Here is an 18,930-nt window from a genome sequence, read left to right as displayed (position 1 = left end):
TGTGCTAGTTTTTATTTTAAATCTCAATGTGCCAGTTTTTAAATTTTAATCCCATTAATTTTCTTGAGACCTTGTCAAATGCCCCATAAACTGGCCAAGGCTAGTTAACTGGAGGATGAGCAAACACATGGAGTGGAGCTCAACTGTCTCCTTTGAGGTCCCAAATATGAGAAAGCCGGGCAAGGTCAACTTTGTGGACCTTGGTTTAGTTGAACCGAAGAGGCTTTGAGTGAGCCCAGCAGGGAGAGGCTGCCCAGGTGAGCCGGGTCAAACTGGCAACTCCTGGAATCATGAGCTAAAGAAGTAGATGTTATTTTAGCTACTGAAATCGGGGGTGACTTTTTACACAGCAAAGCTAACTGTTACAGTAAGCTAAGTAAACTGCTTTCTAAATCTCAATAGCTTCACCGTAAAATAGATATTAAAATAGATTATAAATAGCATCGACAGCATGGCAAGGACAAAATGAGACACTGATGGCAGCACACTTGGCACCAAGCCTGAAATGTGTGCTGAACAAAGGGTAAATAACGCACCGATTATGTCAAAGAGAAGTTATTGACAGAGTAACACAAAGGAAGGAGAGTGTAAGAAAGAAGGACTTTAGAAACCCACATCTGCTCATTTTTGCCTCATGACTTTTCTCCATTCATTAGCTCCATTGCCCTCATATGTGCTCACATTACATATCACAAATCTGCATTTTGAGGCTAAATGTTCGCCTCTCTTCAAAACTTCCCTCTTTGGACACTTTCTTTTTTTTTTTTTTTTTGAGATGGAGTTTCGCTCTTGTCAACCAGGGTGGAGTGCAGTGGTGTGATCTTGGCTCACCGCAAACTCCACCTCCCAGGTTCAAGAGATTCTCCTGCCTCAGCCTCCCGCTAGGATTACAGGTATGCACCACCATGCCTGGCTAATTTTGTATTTTTAGTAGAGACAGGGTTTCTCCATGTTGGTCGGGCTGGACTCAAACTCACGACCTCAGGTGATCCATCCACCTCGGACTCCCAAAGTGCTGGGATTACAGGCGTGAGCCAGCATGCATGGCTGAACGCTTTCTTTCTGGACCCCTTCAACACAAATGCAGATGGTCACTGTACTCTGTTAATTGTCTTATCACCTTATATATTTATATATTTTCTTAACAACTAGGCTCTAAGCAACTTGATAAAGATGGTTGGTGTTGATCCTTGGGGTTATCTTATCTGCAGTTAAGAGGAATATTAAATTTCCTGAATTTAATAGTTTGTGAGTCATTCCGTGAACTCACACAGAACTATTCCCCTGATCGATAGGATTCGTAGGAATCACTGGGTATTTCCCCCAGCATATCATGAGGGAATGATGAGAGCTCGAAGGTAACAACTGGTTCCCACCAAGCAAATACGTGACTATTTCAGGGGCAGTAGACCCTGTTTATGTCTCAAACTGCTTATCAACTGTAACCTGCTAATTCCATGAAAGTAAAAATAGAAGTCCCTGGAAGAACTAAAGATGGAAACAGATCCTATACTAAATTTTAACTTTCCCACCTTAATTACACTCCCTACCAAAACAAGTGCTGAAGGCTTTGTAAGTGTCTTCTTTCTACTTCATTCAGAGGTTGTCTTCTGAACCAGCAAGTATCATTTTTTAATTCAAAGGACATCTCTCCATTGTGCTTTGTCAGTGGTGTGCAGGACCTGGCTCCTACCAGTTTGCCAGAGGTGACCGTGTGTATCTCATTCCAACTCACATCCACTGCTGCCACCCTGGAGCCTGAAATTAGCTGTGGTGGGGATGTTTACACTGTGAAAATCAGCAAATTCTATGAAGCAGGGTGGTGGTTATTTTTTCCCCCAGACAGCCGGTTGGTAAGCATTTACCAGCACATCACAGCCAGATCTCCATGGGCTTAGGAAGTACAGCTACCATCACCAGGAAACAGCTGTTGCCTTGGTCATTGCAGAATACTCTAAGTTGTGAGAGTGGTAAACGGGAACTCAATGAAAGCATGACCAAGTCAAATGCTGCTAGGCCACAGCCAGTCTGGCTGGAATATGAGTGAGATAGAGAGAGGCTTGAGACAAGGCTGGAGGGGCATGCAGAAGCAGAAAATACAGGGCTTGGCTGGATGCGGTGGCTCACGCCTGTAATCCCAACACTTTGGGAGGCTGAAGCAGGCAGATCACGAGGTCAGGAGTTCAAGACCAGCCTGGCCAATATGGTGAAACCCCATCTCTACTAAAAATACAAAAACTAGCTAGACATGGTGGCAGCCTGGATGCCTGTAATCCAGCTATTCTGGAGGCTGAGGCAGGAGAATCACTTGAACCTGGGAGGCGGAGATTGCAGTGAGCCAAGATCGTGCCACTACACTCCAGCCTGAGCAACAAAGGGAGACTCTGGGGAAAAAAGAAAATACAGGGCTCTAAAGGAATAAACATTTATGTTTCAGTGGTACAGAAAGTTGTATTAATAGTTTTGCAGAGGAAATACATATATTTGGATTTATGTTTTCTAAAGTTCGAAGTGTCTGGTCTGTGTTGAATAGGATAGATAGATGGTGGGAGGGCAAGGGCGGAAGACTAATGAAGACGGTATTTTGGAAGAATACTACCTGATACAAGACTTGCTGTGCCTCCTTGTGTGCTCATTTCACATTTTATGTGCATTTGTCGGATCTCCATAACTTGCTTAAAGTTTATTATTGAGATCAGTGGTGTGATCTATGGCTAATTGAGTCCCTAAAACATTCCAAGCAGGCATGACACAATTTTAGATCAGGACAAGGGAGTCCTAGCATGGCTTCTGACCTCTGCCTTGCACCTGCCCCATGCCCATCTCCACGCCGCACCTGCCCCGTGCCCATCTCCATGCCATACCTGCCCCATACCATCTCCATGCCATGCCTGCCCCTTGCCCATCTCCATGCCATACCTGCCCTGTGCCATCTCCATGCCGCACCTGTCCCGTGCCCATCTCCACGCCATGCCTGCACTTGTGCTTCCAGTTCTCTTCACAAGGAATCCCTTCCTCTCCCATCCCAAGTCCTGCCATACTGCAGGACCAGTTCCAGGTCCACACCCCTCCACCTTGCTTCCTCCCCCGCCATCAAAGCAGTCACACCAATCTACCTGCCTTGGCACCTGAAATGCTACTTCCTGATACAAGACTAGCTCTGCTATCTTGTGTGCTCATTTTGCGTTTTATGTGCATTTGTCTGATCTCTATAACTTAAAGTTTTAGAGGTCAGTGGTGTCATCTATGGCTACCTGAGCCCCTAAAACATTTCAAGCAGGCACGATGCTAGATATCTTGGGGCATGTGGAGGGAAGATAGACTCTGTCCCAGAGAAGCTTTCGTTAATCTGCGGACTGATTAAGTACAAAAAGAGGCAACACTGAGCCAGTTTGCACTAATGATGAAATGCAAGGAGGGAGGAGATTCATGCAAAACAGTGGGTAAGAAACACTTAAAGCAACAATCTCAAAACCGGGGACTGTATTCCTTGCATCACACAAGGAATCAAAATTCTAACTGTAGCTTTCCTTCTAAAGAAAATATACTTCCATAATTACAACGGGGGTCAGAACATTCTATGAAGAACCAGAGAGTAAATATTGTCAGCTTTGTGGGGGACCTTTGTTGCAACTACTCATCTCTGCTGTTGTGGTACAAATGCATACATAGACAAACCATGCACAAATACACACAGATCTGTTCCAGTAAAACTTTATTCACAAAAACAGTAGCAGAGTAGATGTGGTCTCTGTACTGTAGTTCACTGACCCCTAACCTAAAAGATCATGTAGTTTGAAAAGAGCAAGGCCAAACCTTGAATCCAGGTTTGATATTTTCCAGCAATCTTGGTGTTTCTCCTATCAACTGAATGAGACAGTTGTAAATGTACTGGTTAAATTCAGCTTAAGGCACTTGTTCTGTCCCCTGTTACAGTATAAGCTTTTGGTCAATAGGGATTTTCAAATTCTTTAAAGCACTTATTTTTACACCAAATAAACACAAGTACAGAACTTTAGCAGATTTTTGATCCCAATTTAGTGTGCCATCTGAATGAACAAAAAACTTAGTATTTGTCCTCTTAGGTTTCTGAACTATTTTTTTCTTTACTATTTTAGATTCAGGGTCTTGCTCTGTCATCCATGCTGGAATGCAGTGGCAGCATCATGGCTCACTGCAGCCTTGAACTCCTGGGCTCAGTGATTTTTGTCTCAGCCTCCCCACAGCTGGGACTACAGATGCGCACCACCACACCTAATTTTTAATTTTTTGTAGAGACAGGGTCTTGTCATGTTGCCCAGTCTGGTCTCGAACTCCTGAGGTCAAGTGATCCTCTTGCCTCAGCCTTCCAATATGCTGGGATTACAGGCGTGAGCCAGCATGCCTGGCTTAAACTATTTTTATAGAGAACTTAGATGGTGATATGGTTTGGCTGTGTCCCCACCCAAATCTCATCTTGAATTGTAGTTCCCATAATCCCCACCTATCATTGGAGGGATCTGATGAGAGGTGATTGAATCATGGGGGCAGGTTTTCCCATGCTGTTCTCTTGTTCATAAATAAGTCTCACAAGGTCTAATGGTTTTATGAAGGAGAGTTCCCCTGCACATGCTGTCTTCCCTGCTGCCATGTAAGACATGCCTTTGCTCCTCCTTTGCCTTTTACCGTGATTGTGAGGCCTTCCCAGGCATGTGAGACTGTGAGTCCATTACATCTCTTCTTTATAGATTACTCAGTCTTGGGTATGTCCTTACAGCAGTGTGAAGATGGACTAATACACATGGCCTTATTCTGTTTTTCCACAAAGCTATCTGAGGTACTATAGAATCACCAAAAAGAATAAGGCAATTCTATAGGTATTAATGTAGAAAAATAAGCTTTTGGTGAATATGTATTTTCAAATTCTTCAAAGATAGAATATTATGCTGTTAAAAAAGCAAGCTACAAGACTTTATTCTTCTATATATTAAAAACAAGGATGGGGATATATATATGTGTGTGTGTGTGTATACGTGAGTATATGCTTGGATAGTTTAAATTATTTTTGAGACAATATTCAATGAAACAGTAAAAATAGCTGTTTCTGGGAAAGGGAAATGGGTAACTGGCAAGCTACAGCTGGAAGAAAAAGTAACATTTTACTTCTAGTATTTGAATTTTTTTTTTTTACAAATCACCTATATGTATTAACTTTCAAAATAATTAAAAATTTAAAAAAAAAGACTAGATTGTTAGTGTCTGAAGTGATAAAATACTTGATGCTGATGCCTTACGCAGTAATAAGCAGAGACATTCAAAACTACAGTCAGCCCTCAATGTCCATATGGTCTGAATCCAACTACGGATTGAAAATGTTTGAAAAAAATTTTTTTGGTGGGGCACAGTGGCTGGAGGCTGAGGTGAGAGGACTGCTTGAACGCAGGAGGCTGAGGCTGCAATGAGCTGTGACTGAGCCTCTGCACTCTAGCCTGGATGACAGAGTGAGACCCTGTCTCAAATAAACAAAACCATTTTTAAAACACACAAAATACAGTATAACAACTATGCAGCATTTACATTGTGTTAGGTATCAGGGACCTAGAGATGATTTGAAGTGTAGGAAAGATGTGTGCAGGTTCTATGCAAATACTACACCACTGTGTATCAGGGACTTGAGCATCTGTGGATTTTGTATTCTGGGGGTCCTGGAGCCAGTCTCCCTTGGCTACCAGGGGATGACTGTACTTCACTGGCCTTGTTCAAAGCTACAGACATCACACACACCAATCAGTGCATGTAAAACCAGTGAAATCAGAACAGACTCTGTGGCTACAGGATGCTCACCCAGCTGTGATACTGATCTACAGTAATGTGGGATGTTACCACTGGGGAAACAGAGAGAAGGGCACGCAGGCCTCCCTGTATGCTCTGTTCCAACTCTCTCTGAATCTAATTATTTCTCAACAAAAGACTAAGACAAAACCACAACTGTGCTACGTAAAGGCTCATGTGTAAATCTATGTTCTAACTGTGGTGCTGCTCTAACCCCTTATCTGAGTCATGCCTTCCTTGCCTATTTCCCCGTCTATAATTGAGAGCAAGGGACAGCCTTGCAGAGTAAATTAAGTCACAGAGGGAATCCTGAGAGGTGAGCAGTAGAAAGACTTCTGCCAAATTCTCTCTAGACCTAAACAACAAAGACAACACATATCTGAGTCTTTGCTGGCCTGCCTTGGTTTCCTGGGGGGCCACAGGCTCCAGGCAGCACCTGGCTTCAGGTTCCAACCCAATTCCAGCAGAATGAGAAGCCACTCGTGGGCATGAGCAGAGGTGGGAGTCAGTGGTTTGCAAGAGAAGTGGCGCTTGCTCATGCCAGATGCCTGGCCTGGTGGTTTGGGTACACTGGCAACCAAACCACCTACCTGTGAGTTCGAATCCAGAGGAAGGTGCAGGCAGATTCTAGGATCCAGGGTTTCAAATCAGGCACACTTGGGAGCTGACACAGGAGACTATCTGACAGAAACCATTTCTTTTCTTCTTTTCTTTTTCTTCTTTTTTTTTTTGAGATGGAGTCTCAGTCTGTCACCCAGGCTAGAGTGCAGTGGTGCGATCTCGGCTCACTGCAACCTCCACCTCCTGGTTCATATACATATAAAATAAAAATTGCGTTTTAGGTTTTGGGGTGCATGAGAGAACATGCAAGATTGTTGCATAGGTACATACATGGCAATGTGGTTTGCTGCCTTCCTCCCCATCACCTGTATCTGGCATTTTCTCCCCATCTCCCCACCCCCTGCTGTTTCTCCCCTAGTTCCCCCGAACAGACCCCATGTGTGATGCTCCCTTCCCTGTGTCCATGTGTCCTCATTGTTCAACATCCACCTATGAGTGAGAACATGCGGTGTTTGATTTTCGGTTCTTGTGTCAGTTTGCTGAGAATGATGGTTTCCAAGTTCATCCATGTCCCTACAAAGGACACAAACTCATCGTTTTTTATAGCTGCATAATATTCCATGGTGTATATGTGCCACATTTTTCCTGACCAGTCTATCATCGTTGGGCATTTTGTTTGGTTCCAAGTCTTTGCTATTGTAAACAGTGCTGCAATGAACATTCGTGTGCATGTGTCCTTATAATAGAATGATTTATAATCCTTTGGATATATACCTAGTAATGGGATTGTTGGGTCAAATGGAATTTCTATTTCTGGGTCCTTGAGGAATCACCACACTGTCTTCCACAATGAAGTGATTCTGCTTCAGCCTCCCCAGTAACTGGGATTACAGGTGCACGCCACCACGCCCAGCTCATTTTTGTGTTTTTAGTAGAGATGGGGTTTCACCATGTTGGTCAGACTGGTCTGGACTCCTGACCTCATGATCCACCTACCTTCGTCTCCCAAAGTGCTGAGATTACAGGTGTGAGCCACTGCATCTGGCCAGAAACCATTTCAAGTCCTCAGCTGTGTGTGCCTTCATTTACGACTCCCTTCTTTTGCCTTCTTGAAGTCACACTCAGTGTCTACAAGAGCAGTGGAGACAGCTGCAGATCTGTTTCGATCTGGTGAGCAATTCCATGAAATGAACACAAAGCCCAGACACAGAGAGCATAGCATTAACACCGGAAAGCTGGCCGGGTACAGTAGCTCACACCGTAATCCCGGTACTTTGGGAGGCTGAAGCAGGTGGATCGCCGGAGGTCAGGAGTTCAAGACCAGCCTGACCAACATGGTGAAATCCCATCTCTACTCAAAATACAAACCCTAGACAGGCGAGGTGGTGCATGCCTGTAGTTCCAGCTACTTGGGAGGCTGAGGCTCCAGTGAGACAAGATCGCTCCACTGTGCTTCAGCCTGAGCAACAGAGTGAGACTGTCTCAAAAACACACACACACACACAAAAGCCAAAATAAAAATAAGCCTCCCATCCATGGTATTTAGATCCTCCTCTGATAAAGAAAACACGCAGTGTGTTAGCTAATATCTTTTATTGTCAGACCTTCTCTGAGCCAACAGTTTTGTAGAGTTGTACATGTAGGAACAAGGCAAACTGTTCTGTGGGTAGACATAGTTGGCCCAATTCTTTAAAACTTCTCCATATAAAAATAAAAGTCCAAGACCAGATTATTTTTCTTCTGGTCATAAATGCTGATTTATTTACAGGTGCCTTGTTCAGACCACCATTATAAACTTGGGATAAAATATGCATATATCTTATTAAAGCCTCTGCATTAACATCAGGGTCCTTTAAAGACTCACTCAAGTGTTAAGACCTTTCAGGAATGTGGCGTCTCTCCCCCAGAGTCAACGTGGTTATATCTGTGATCTATCCAGACTGATACAAGTGACATTTTCTTTTTAAGTTAAATCTTTTAGACATGAAAGACTCCAAAATGACTTCATTCTTGTTCTAAAACCAGCACGGAAGCCAGATGTGGAAGAGGGTTTATAAATACAGTTATCTTGTAGGCTGCATATCTGTTTATAATACAGCAGACACAGATAGCACTTTGTTACATGTAAAACAAAATGGACTCAACACATGTTTTTCGAAATACAGCAAAGACAGGAAAATCCAGGATTCCGGTTTGTTAATAAAACCACCTTATAAAGTAACAATCGAGACTATAGCTCTGCACTATGAAAATATACAGACTGTGAATACCATTGCACATCCTTTTTCCCTTTGCTTTTTAATGCTCATGAAACCATGATTAAAATGTTGCGTTTATGAACACGCATGAACAGGCAAGCATGTACACTTAAAAAATGAAACAAAGAAAAAAGTTGATCCATGTCATTCCATGAGGAAGGCTGCCCGCAGCACTCCAGCTCAAACCCACTGTCCCCTTGAGCCCACTATCCCCTCCCCACTCCCTCACCTTCCCTCAGATTCAGGGAAATCAGGCTGGGAGGTTAGTGCATCATTGATAGGGAATGCCCCTCCTTCCACGCTCTGTCAGTCTCCCGGAGAAGGCGGGAAAGGCAGTTCCCTTCAGTAGCACAGTTAGGGTCAATTAGTGTTGGTTCCACAAGTTAAGGCACTTCCGGCTGCTTTGGTGGCAGCGTGGTTCCTCCCCTCCTTTTTTAAGGCATGTATTCTCTAAGAGTAGTAAAGCTTTGGAAATTGTGCAGTCGGTTAAAGTTGACAGCTTAATATAGGATATCGTTGAAATCGGCAAGGCGAAAGGACCCTCAGAGACACCTCCCTCCGACAGGAAGCTTCCAGAAAGCCTAGGCAGCTCTGTTTCGGCTGGGCATGGCACACTGGAGACGGCTGAGGCCAGAGGGCATGCGGCAGTGCATGCAGGTAGCAAAGACAGGTGGGCTCTGTGCCGCCTTCACCTGGAGCTGCCCTGGCTGCTGGCGGAGCGCGTGGTGCTGTAGCGCTTCTTCACGATCATGCTGATGTAGGCTTTCATGAGCTTGGCCACATCCACCACCTGCCCGGGGGAAGGAGAACCAACACAAGATCATGAGTCTCCCCCAGGTCAAAGGCCCCATCTAATAACCAGACATTCTCCGGGCATCCTCCCATAGCTTTCCGGGCTAATCCACGGCTCTCATTTTACAGGAAGACAGAAGCTTAACTGCTTTCACCTTCCTCATCAGGGAGAAGTGGAATCTCAACTTTTCCAAATAGAATGTGCACCACCTGGTGGTTCTTTCACACAAACAATTGTGCCAAGTTGTTTGTGCACCACCTGGTGTTCTTTCACACAATCAAGTGTGCCAACTCGGCTTGATGTGAATTGTCAGATTTTGCACTTTAAAACACAGAACTACCCAAGGAAGTGACTCAGTGTCAACAGTGCTAAGATTACTATCCCAGCTTAAAATAAGTGGGAAATGACAGAGTCCACAATTACAGCCTTTGAAGATGGGATCATCTCATTCTAGTCAACTCCTTAAAATGCAGCTGAAGAAACAGAACTGAGGCCCTCGGGGCTGGAAGGGCAGCCAGCTCCCGAGACAGACGCCAGGCCCACTTCTGCTCCAGACCAGCCACCTCCTCCAGCTGGGATCTCCATTAGCTCCTTCCCATGATGTCCCTGTCACTGACACCCTTCTCACAGCGGCCTGGACCCCTGTGAAGGTATCGTAACTGGCTTCCATTTCCCTGCTTGCTCTCTTCCATTCCAGTCCCACCCCAGAGATCACTGTTTGGAAGTTCACTGTTTGGAAATTCACTGTTGTTATGCCATGCACAACTAAAGATCCCACAGTGGTTCCTGGTTGTCTACTGGATCTCACCAAATCCTGCAGCCTGGCACCTGGCACCCTTGAGTCAAGGGCTCCCCGCCCTCTTCCCTCTCACTGCATGTCTCCCCATCAGCCTAGGGAACCTACGATGCCACATCCTCCCAAAACCTGGAACGCCCTCCTCAGCGCCTCTCCATTCCAAACCAGGCAGCAGGCTATTCCTCTCCACTCACCTCGCTGGCTTGCTGTTTCCTTTGTGGAAGCCTCAAAAGCTTCTTGTTTTATTGTATTTTTTAAACCTTGAAACTGGTAGCACATATATTTAGAGGTCTTTTAGTGTGTGTGGTTTCACAATAATTAGCTGGGCCAGGCACGGTGGCTCACGCCTGTAATCTCAGCATTTTGGAAGACCAACGTGGGCAGATCACCTGAGGTCGGGAGTTCAAGACCAGCCTGACCAACATGGAGAAACCCATCTTTTCTAAAAATACAAAATTACAGGCACGCGCCACCATGCCCGGCTAATCCTAGCTACCTGGGAGGCTGAGGCAGGAGAACTGCTTGAACCCGGGAGGTTGAGGTCGAGGCTGTGGTGAGCTGAGATTCTGCCACTGCATTGCAGCCTGGGCAACAGGAAAGAAACTCCATCTCAGGGAAGGAAAAAAAAAATGAGCTGCATCCAGGAAGGCCATGTTCCCAGTTCCCTCCGGGTCTGCAGAGGCCACCAGAGCTGAGTCTCACAGCTGTGACACTGACATGTAATCATTAACTCATTTTCAAAGCTTTTGTTGCAAATGATATGCTTTTTCATGGACAGCTGTGTCATTTCCCTTTCTCCTCCTCTCCTCCAAGGGTAAGACTCCCTGTCACAATGGAACCAAATTCCTCTGATGCAAAAGTATACAGAAGAAATATGGGGTTCTCAGATATTGGCCTGCAACGGATCGGCAGCTGGAAAGGGACCGTCACACTGTATTTTCATGTTTTAAAGAAAAATATTCAAAGAAAATGACCTGGTCAAAGACACGAGGAAATGGGGTCCCGCTTTTCTGTTTCATCAAGACCACGAAGAAAAGGATGAACCTGCTTTGCCTCTTACCTCACTGGTTTCAAAGAGCAGTTCCCTTTCATCGACCACGATCTTGTATGTATTCGCCAGGGGTGCACCAAAAGAGAGGATGTGTTCATACTGGAAGACTTCCAGGGGTCTTCCCTCCCCACGCTTGTAGACAGAGACGGCGTCCGCGCTGACACCCAACCAGAGTTCCTGTGGGAAGCCGCCTTCCTTGCACTGGTGGGCAAGAGAGTTGACAGAAGAGTTAAGTCACGAAGTGGTTGGCAACAGAAGGCGTCTACACCATAAGACAGGCATTGAGTCAAGTCCTCGGCACAGACAGATGATGAAATATGTTCGATGTGCATGCATGCGTGGAGGGGCCTGAAATGTGAGAAACGGTGCCTCTCCGGCTATCTTGATTGATTTCTAACTAGTTAATCTCATGCACTGGGGAACACCTCACTAACTGGCAGAGTCTACCATCTTGCTTTGACTCTCAACTACTCGGTATTATTGTACTAGCCGTTTGGATTAGCTGCGGGGAAGTGGCCTGGTAATGGATGCGCTGGCCGAGGGACTCAAGAACACTCCCCTGAAACCCAAGGCAAGTCTACTCTCTTATTCATATTTCCAGTTCTGCCTCCAAGCCTTTATGGGGATCATTAGTCTTCAAATACAAAATCTAAGATCACAGAGGAAAATTCTCCAAATCACTCATGCTGAGCAGTTCTGGCTCCTCTTCACAAGGAGCAGCAACGGCCTTTCATATGCAGAGTGGGGACAGGGACTTTACTGGTTTAACTATAGCCTTTCCTGTACAGATCGGCAGAAGAAAATAGAGCCCATATGTAGGGGCTAATAACACAGGGCTGATCCAAATCCAGACAAGCAGGAGGGATATAAATTGGGAACACTGAAAAGAGTGCCTGGTTTGTATCCCTAATAATCAGCCATTCTCTGTGAAAAGCTTTCTATGCTTAATCCACAGCTCATATTTTGCAGGAATCCAAATGTTTAACTGTTATTACCTGCTCCTTGTCAGAGAGAAGTGGAATCATGGCTTTGTACACAGCACCTGATTTTTTTTTTTTTGAGACGGAGTTTCGCTCCTGTTACCAAAGCTGGAGTGCAATGGCGCGATCTCGGCTCACCGCATCCTCCGCCTCCTGGGTTCAGGCAATTCTCCTGCCTCAGCCTCCTGAGTAGCTGGGATTACAGGCACGCGCCACCATGCCTAGCTGAGTTTTTGTATTTTTAGTAGAGACAGGGTTTCACCATGTTGACCAGGATGGTCTCGATCTCTTGACCTCGTGATCCACCCACCTCAGCCTTCCAAAGTGCTGGGATTACAGGCTTGAGCCACCGCGCCCGGCCTACACCTGATTTTTTTATACATAAAACCAAATATAATTGAACCAGCCAACCAAACCAAAAACATCACCCAATGAAAAGCCATTAATGGATCCTACAACCTGTAATCAATATTTACAGATTTTTATAGAGCCTCAACATAAAGTCATCAGATAACATGCTGAATTACTATGATAATTAAAAAAAAAAAAAAAAAGGAAGCGAATGTAGACCAGGAGCTGGCAAACTGATCTATTAAGGGTGACATAGTAAATATTTTGACTCTGTGGATCACATGGTCTCTGTTGCATCTAAACTCTGCACAAAAACAGCCAGAGAATGTATCTAAAGGAATGAGTTTGGCTGTGAACCAATAAAACTTTATTTAGAAAAAAGGAGGCAAGCAAGATCTGACCCACAGTCCACACTTGCCAAACTCTCATCAAGACCATTAGCAAGACTGCTTTTCAGTAAGTGGTCTACTTAAAAAAAAAACAAAACAGTACTAGGTTGATGCTAATGGCTAAATTCCATTATGAAATAGACATTCTTCCCTTTAAACAGATGGCTGTAAGGAAAAAACAAAAAGTAAAATGCAAGTATATCCAAAGTTTCTAATTTGCATATATACCTATACATTTTTTTAATGTAGATTTTTATCAGCTTTTAAAAAAATTAGACCTATTGCTTCCCTAAGGGAGGGCAGTAGAATAGATGACGTCTTAATTTTGCGTTCATTCCTAATATCACAGATGCATTTACTATAAAGGAGGAAACTGGGGAGAAGAGAGGTGTTCGTGGTACAATTTGGAGGGCTCTAGCAAAGGAGGCTGAGAGCAAACTGCTCCATCTTGTCTTCTCTCCACATGAGCTTGGCTGTGATCCATGTTCTCAGGTGCTGGCGCCCTGCCCGCCCCAACACACGGCAGCCGGTTCTCACCTCCACATCAAACAGCGTCGACCCATAGCCAGGCCACTCCTTGATCAAGGACATGTACTTGGCCATGGCCTGTTCCTGGTTCATTCCCTGAAATTTCTTCCACTTGTCGATGATGCTGGCTCGAGCAGACGAGACTTCTTCCTTAATCCACATGTCCAGCATCTGCTCCTCCTCGACCTTCTGCCGGACCATGGACCCCGTCCGGAAGCTCCGCCTCAGGGTCCCCTCCAGGAAGCTCGTCCGCCTCTTCTCCAGCCGCTCGCAAGGGGTGAAGGTTTTGGTGGACTGGCTGATGCGGGCCTTGAGTCTCTGTAGGGAATAAACCTCTTCGAGGGGTGGGATGGCAGCATGCAGAGTATAATTCCCCTGCAGATACTGGAGTCGCAGGGCAGCAAGAACCTGGAGGTTTTCTTCCGGGGCTGGATGGTGGCCGTGGATAACCGCCTCATGGGCCTGAAAGGGGAGAGTCCTTCTGGTCAAGGCACTGCCGTGCCACGGATGCCCACCGGGCTGGCTCCCTCACTTCATCAGGGTTTCTCCCAAACTCACCTTCCCTGACTGCCCTGGTTAAAACTGCACCCTCACCACACCTCACTGCTTTAAATTTAACTTTCTCCCTAGCACAGATACCGTCTAACACACGTCATATATTTTATTTTTACAGTCTCTCTCCTGTCAACTATAAGTTTCTGGCACAGAGATTTAAATGAAATGTGTAGCAGGTTTCATTCCACAAATGAATGAAAGAGCAGCTGGCCTTGTCTTTGCTGAGAAATCTACAGGTGTGCCTCATTTCTAAGGAGTGCCAGTTAACTTACAAGGCTAAGTATTAACAGGCTTCACCCTTGCTCACCGGCAAAGAAATCTGTTTCTAATTATTCCTTTTACCTGTTCAAACATAAATGCAAATTCCACACTGTCTTTTGGCACATTGTCTGTGTCCAGGAAGCAGTAAAGTTTGAAGTAGAATTTCCATGGCAGGTCCCCCCCATCAGATGTGGCAGCCAGCCTACAAAGAGGAATCGAGAGACTCAGAAAATGAACAAGAGGGGCCTCTGGTGACCCGCAGGGAGCTGACTTTCTATGTTGTATTCTAAGGACACAGACATTCTGTCCAGGCCCAGATAACAGTGGATAGAGAAGCGGAGAGAGGAATAAACAGAATGAAAAACATACTTTCATCCTGATTTTGCTTTAAGAAAACCAAGAGGCAGCCTCTGGTTAAACCAGCTAACACGTGTTTTCTGAGAGCCGCAGTAGAGTTAGTACTAGTTAAGCACTATGCTGAGTCCACAGGAAGAAAAGAAACAAAAGCCTATTTCTTTACTACCTTTACCAAGCCTCAAATAAATTCAAAGAATAGTTATAAAAATTGATGTGAATATTCTTGTATGAGGACTGTGTTTATACTAAGCAGGAATACCTTCCATGCCATTTAGAGGATGCAAAGTCACAGATCAAATATCATAGGTCTATAGGCTCACACCTGTAATCTCAGCACTTTGTGAGGCTGAGGCAGGCGGATTACCTGAGGTCAGGAGTTCACGTCCAGACTGGCCAATGTCAAGAAACTCCATCTCTACTAAAAATACAAAAATTAGCTGGGCATGGTGGTGGGTGCCTGTAATCCCAGCTACTCGGGAGACTGAGGCAGGAGAATCGCTTGAACCCAGGAGGCAGAGGTTGCAGTGAGCTGAGATTGTGCCACTGTACTTCAGCCTGGCGATGGAGCAAGACTCCGTCTCAAAAAACAAACATGGTCCATTTTGTAGTATAGATATAAAACATAGTTTAAAGAGTTTGTAAGTTGGTTTGAGTCAGTCTGCCCAATTTCAGAGCTAATGACAACTGGAAACCTAAAAAATCAAGAAATTCCCAGACGAGTCCAACATGGTACTGAGAGAAGGAATGGGGTAAAAGACCACTGACAAATTAAATCACATAAGATCATGGCTTTAGCTGGGAATCGAGAAAAACAGCTAGCGGAGGTGCAAAGTTAAAGAGGCCTCAATGCAGGTAAAACAAAACTACAGTACATCGTGAAGCCAGAATGGACTGGAAGCTCAAACCTTCAGCCCTGCTCTGAATCCTCTTATTTGCTCTTCTGATACAGTAGGGAGAAGAAACTTACTTTTCAAACTTTGCTAAGACATCAGCTACAACGGTTCGACTTTCAATGGCTTTGTCGACGTGGCCATTGTATTCAAATAAGGCAAACATGTTCCTGCTGTCCTCCATGGCGAGGCCTCGGATCAGCTTCTCCACCACCTGGAAGACACATCAGAGGAACTTCAGCTCCACAGGCTGCAGCTGCAACACGTGTCCCAGAATGTGCCGTCACCTGATCCCACAGGGAGCTGCTGGCACAAGGGTGTCTCCAAGCAGCTTCCTAAAAAATGTCACCCGTGAGGTTATCCCAGAAATTCCAAAGTACGATTTTCCCTTGTTCTCTTGAAATTAGGTTTATCTCTTTCCTGTCAAAACGAACTCAGAGTATCATGCCCAACAATAGAAGCAGATGGACCAGGTGCAGTGGCCCACACCTGTAATGCCAGAACTTTGGGATGCTGAGGCGGGTGGATCATGAGGTCAGGTGATTGAGACCATCCTCGCTAACATGGTGAAACCCGTCTCTACTAAAAATATACAAAATTAGCTGGGCATACTGGCATGTGCCTGTAATCCCCGCTACTTGGGAGGCTGAGGCAGAAGAACTGCTTGAACCTGGGAGGTGGAGGTTGCAGTGAGCCGAGATCACACCACTGCACTCCAGCATGGCCAACAGAGCAAGACTCGGTCAAAAAAAAAAAAGAGGCCGATGCAGGGCTGATTTCTTGCAAACCTATGTTAACAGGAAACGTGGGTGAAAAGCTGAAGTCCTGTTAATTAGCTGATAAATTTTATCAATTCCAAGGAACAACTAAGACTCCAGATGATGATTTTTTCTGCACAGGAAGCCTTGGTTGGGGGGAGGTTGGGGGTGGTTACGGCACTATCTTTTTGTCCAATTGGTTTTATAATAGTAAGTTCAAACTTAGAAAATGTGGCCGGGGGCGGTGGTTCATGCCTGTAATTCCAGCACTTTGGGAGGCCAAGGTGGGTGGATCACCTGAGGTCAGGAGTTTGAGACCAGCCTGGCCAACATGGTAAAACCCCATCTTAAAAAAAAGAAAATGTGTTCATCTGCCATTCATCTAGCTAACCATGTGACAAACACCCTGCAGAAGCACTACAGTAAACCCCCATCAAAGCGGGTGGACCTGAGCCAGGTCTGCAGCGCTGCTAGACACGCAGCTGCTTCTCAGATTAGCAAGATTATGACTCAGGTACTTTATCTCTGTTTCCACTCATCTTAATATGTTTTTATCTCTATTGACGTGGTTGTTTGTGGGTTACATGCATTTCCTTAGTACCGAGCAGCTGTACTAAGCAAATTGCAACTGTGCAGGGCAGCGGTTCTAACACCGCACCGCGTTCCTGACCCAGGTGTGTCTGCAGCAACGCATCTAATGGAACAAGCAGCAGCCGCCTCTCCTCACCTCCCCAGCGGTGGTGTGGGAATTGATGGTGATCTTGCAGGAGCCGCCTCCATGGCAATAGACCGTGGATGTCATCTCCTGTCTATGGATCAGAGCTTCGATTTCATCTCGCGAAGGCACAAACTCTCTGCATTTGGTTTTCTTAAGAGATTCGTAAGTGAAGAGAGCGTATTTTTCCATCTCGGTTCCTGGAAACTGTTCCCGTACCCTAGGAGACAAACATTAACTTAATTTTTAGACTGAAGAGGGCTGGCTGCTGGGAACTGGGCTGTGGCAGGTTCTGAGACCAAAGCGGTGAATGGTCCCCAATGGTGAATGGAGCAAGCACCGGTGACTTCCTGGCAAGGGCCTGCTTCATTCTGTGCAGTTCAACTTAAATACAAAAAAAACCCTACAAGAGCGAATGTCTCACTGGAAGCAGTTGTGCTGCCAGCTCACCTCTGCAGCATTGTTAATACTTGAAGAATCATGCCTCATATTATATAAAAATTCTTGGCTGGTGGCCGTAGCTCACGCCTGTAATACCAGCACTTTGGGAGGCCGAGGTGGGTGGATCACATGAGGTCAGGAGTTGGAGACCAGCCTGGCCAACACGGTGAAGCCCTGTCTCTACTGAAAATACAAAAAGTTAGCCAGGCACAGTGATGGGTGCCTGTAATCTCAGCTACTTGGCAGGCTAATGCAGGAGAATCTCTTGAACCCAGGAGGCAGAGGTTGCAGTGAGCCGAGATCGTGCCGTTGTACTCTAGCCTGAGCAACAAGAGCGAAACTCTGTCTCAAAAAAAAAGGAAAGAAAAGAAACTTCTTTTTCCATAGCTAATCAAAATCCCAATCAGATGGTTTCTACCTCTGATCTGGAACAAATATCCAAGTTGGTATTTTTTTAATGTACAGTAGTGGTAAAGTGATCCAACGTCCTACACATGAGGACACTACACGAAAAGTGACATGGTCCCTGAAATAACCTTGTGTGGCTTAAAGAGAAAAAGGATGGCTGCATTCTGTAAGCTTGCTCAGGCAACTCACAAGTCTGACCGGGAGGTCCCTGCCCTACTGGAGGTATCTTCTGTTCAAGAGCCTCCTTATCAGAACCAGGACCCAGTGCCCCAGCTGCTGGGCAGCTCTGTCCAGCTCACCTACCGTGCCCACGTGCTTTACCTTTTCAGATGGAACTTGAGATATTTGAGAATCCCTCGGCTTGGCAGGAAGGTGCAGCTCAGGCACGTCAGGATCTGCCAGCTGTACAGGTTGCCCACACTGCCGGGGTGGGGCACTTTGTTGGTCTGTTTGATGAGCTGGCAGTACAGCTCATCCCGCAGAGGTCGCAGGTCATGCCCTGTCTGCAGGATGCCCTGGATTATTGGAATAGGGTCAGACATGGACTCCAGCTGCTGCAGGGAATTGAATATCTTGATGGCTTCATCCTGAAGGGTGGTATAGCCTTTGTCTTTGAGCACTAGGACAAGCAAAACAAACACAGAAGTCACCTTCTGAGGGGTTCAGAAAAGGGCATGGGCATAATCGGAGTAGTCAAGACAAAGGAATAAATGAAGTGCAATGCCCATGACATTCCCTGTACACCTTCATCAGCAGAAGACAGATCTAAAAGCACAGAGGCGGGTAACTTAACACTGCTTTGTTATCTAATTGAACTTCTTACTATATACAATGCTAACTTAAAAGGTAATCTGTTGCCAGACAAAATCCTTTTTTGGAATGCAAAATTACTCAGGATCTGGTTGTCTGGCCACTCTGGGCCAGGTGCAATGGCTCACACCTGTCATCTCAGCACTTTGGGAGGCTGAGGTGGGTAGATCACTTGAGGCCAGAAGTTCAAGACCAGCCTGGGCAATATGGCAAAACC

At 45.5% G+C, this 18,930-nt stretch overlaps 1 protein-coding gene across 1 annotated transcript in view; it reads right to left on the bottom strand.

The window, feature by feature from the left end:
* Positions 1–7,948: 7,948 nt before the first annotated feature.
* Positions 7,949–18,930, bottom strand: part of MYO10 (myosin X) — a 272,061-nt gene continuing 261,079 nt past the window's right edge. Inside the window, exons 35-41 of the mRNA XM_017969978.4 lie at positions 18,225–18,522; positions 17,067–17,274; positions 15,659–15,795; positions 14,416–14,536; positions 13,528–13,980; positions 11,280–11,471; positions 7,949–9,420 (exon numbers count right to left, since the gene is read on the bottom strand). Of these exons, the coding sequence (XP_017825467.1) occupies positions 9,319–9,420; positions 11,280–11,471; positions 13,528–13,980; positions 14,416–14,536; positions 15,659–15,795; positions 17,067–17,274; positions 18,225–18,522 (1,511 nt within the window). The 3' untranslated portion in view covers positions 7,949–9,318. The remainder of the gene's footprint in view (positions 9,421–11,279; positions 11,472–13,527; positions 13,981–14,415; positions 14,537–15,658; positions 15,796–17,066; positions 17,275–18,224; positions 18,523–18,930) is intronic.

The sequence above is a fragment of the Callithrix jacchus genome, chromosome 2, assembly GCF_049354715.1.
Source record: "Callithrix jacchus isolate 240 chromosome 2, calJac240_pri, whole genome shotgun sequence".
In the NCBI taxonomy this organism is placed as follows: Eukaryota; Metazoa; Chordata; class Mammalia; order Primates; family Cebidae; genus Callithrix; species Callithrix jacchus.
Note: the sequence above shows the minus strand (reverse complement) of the source record. Positions and strands in the feature narration are given on the sequence as shown.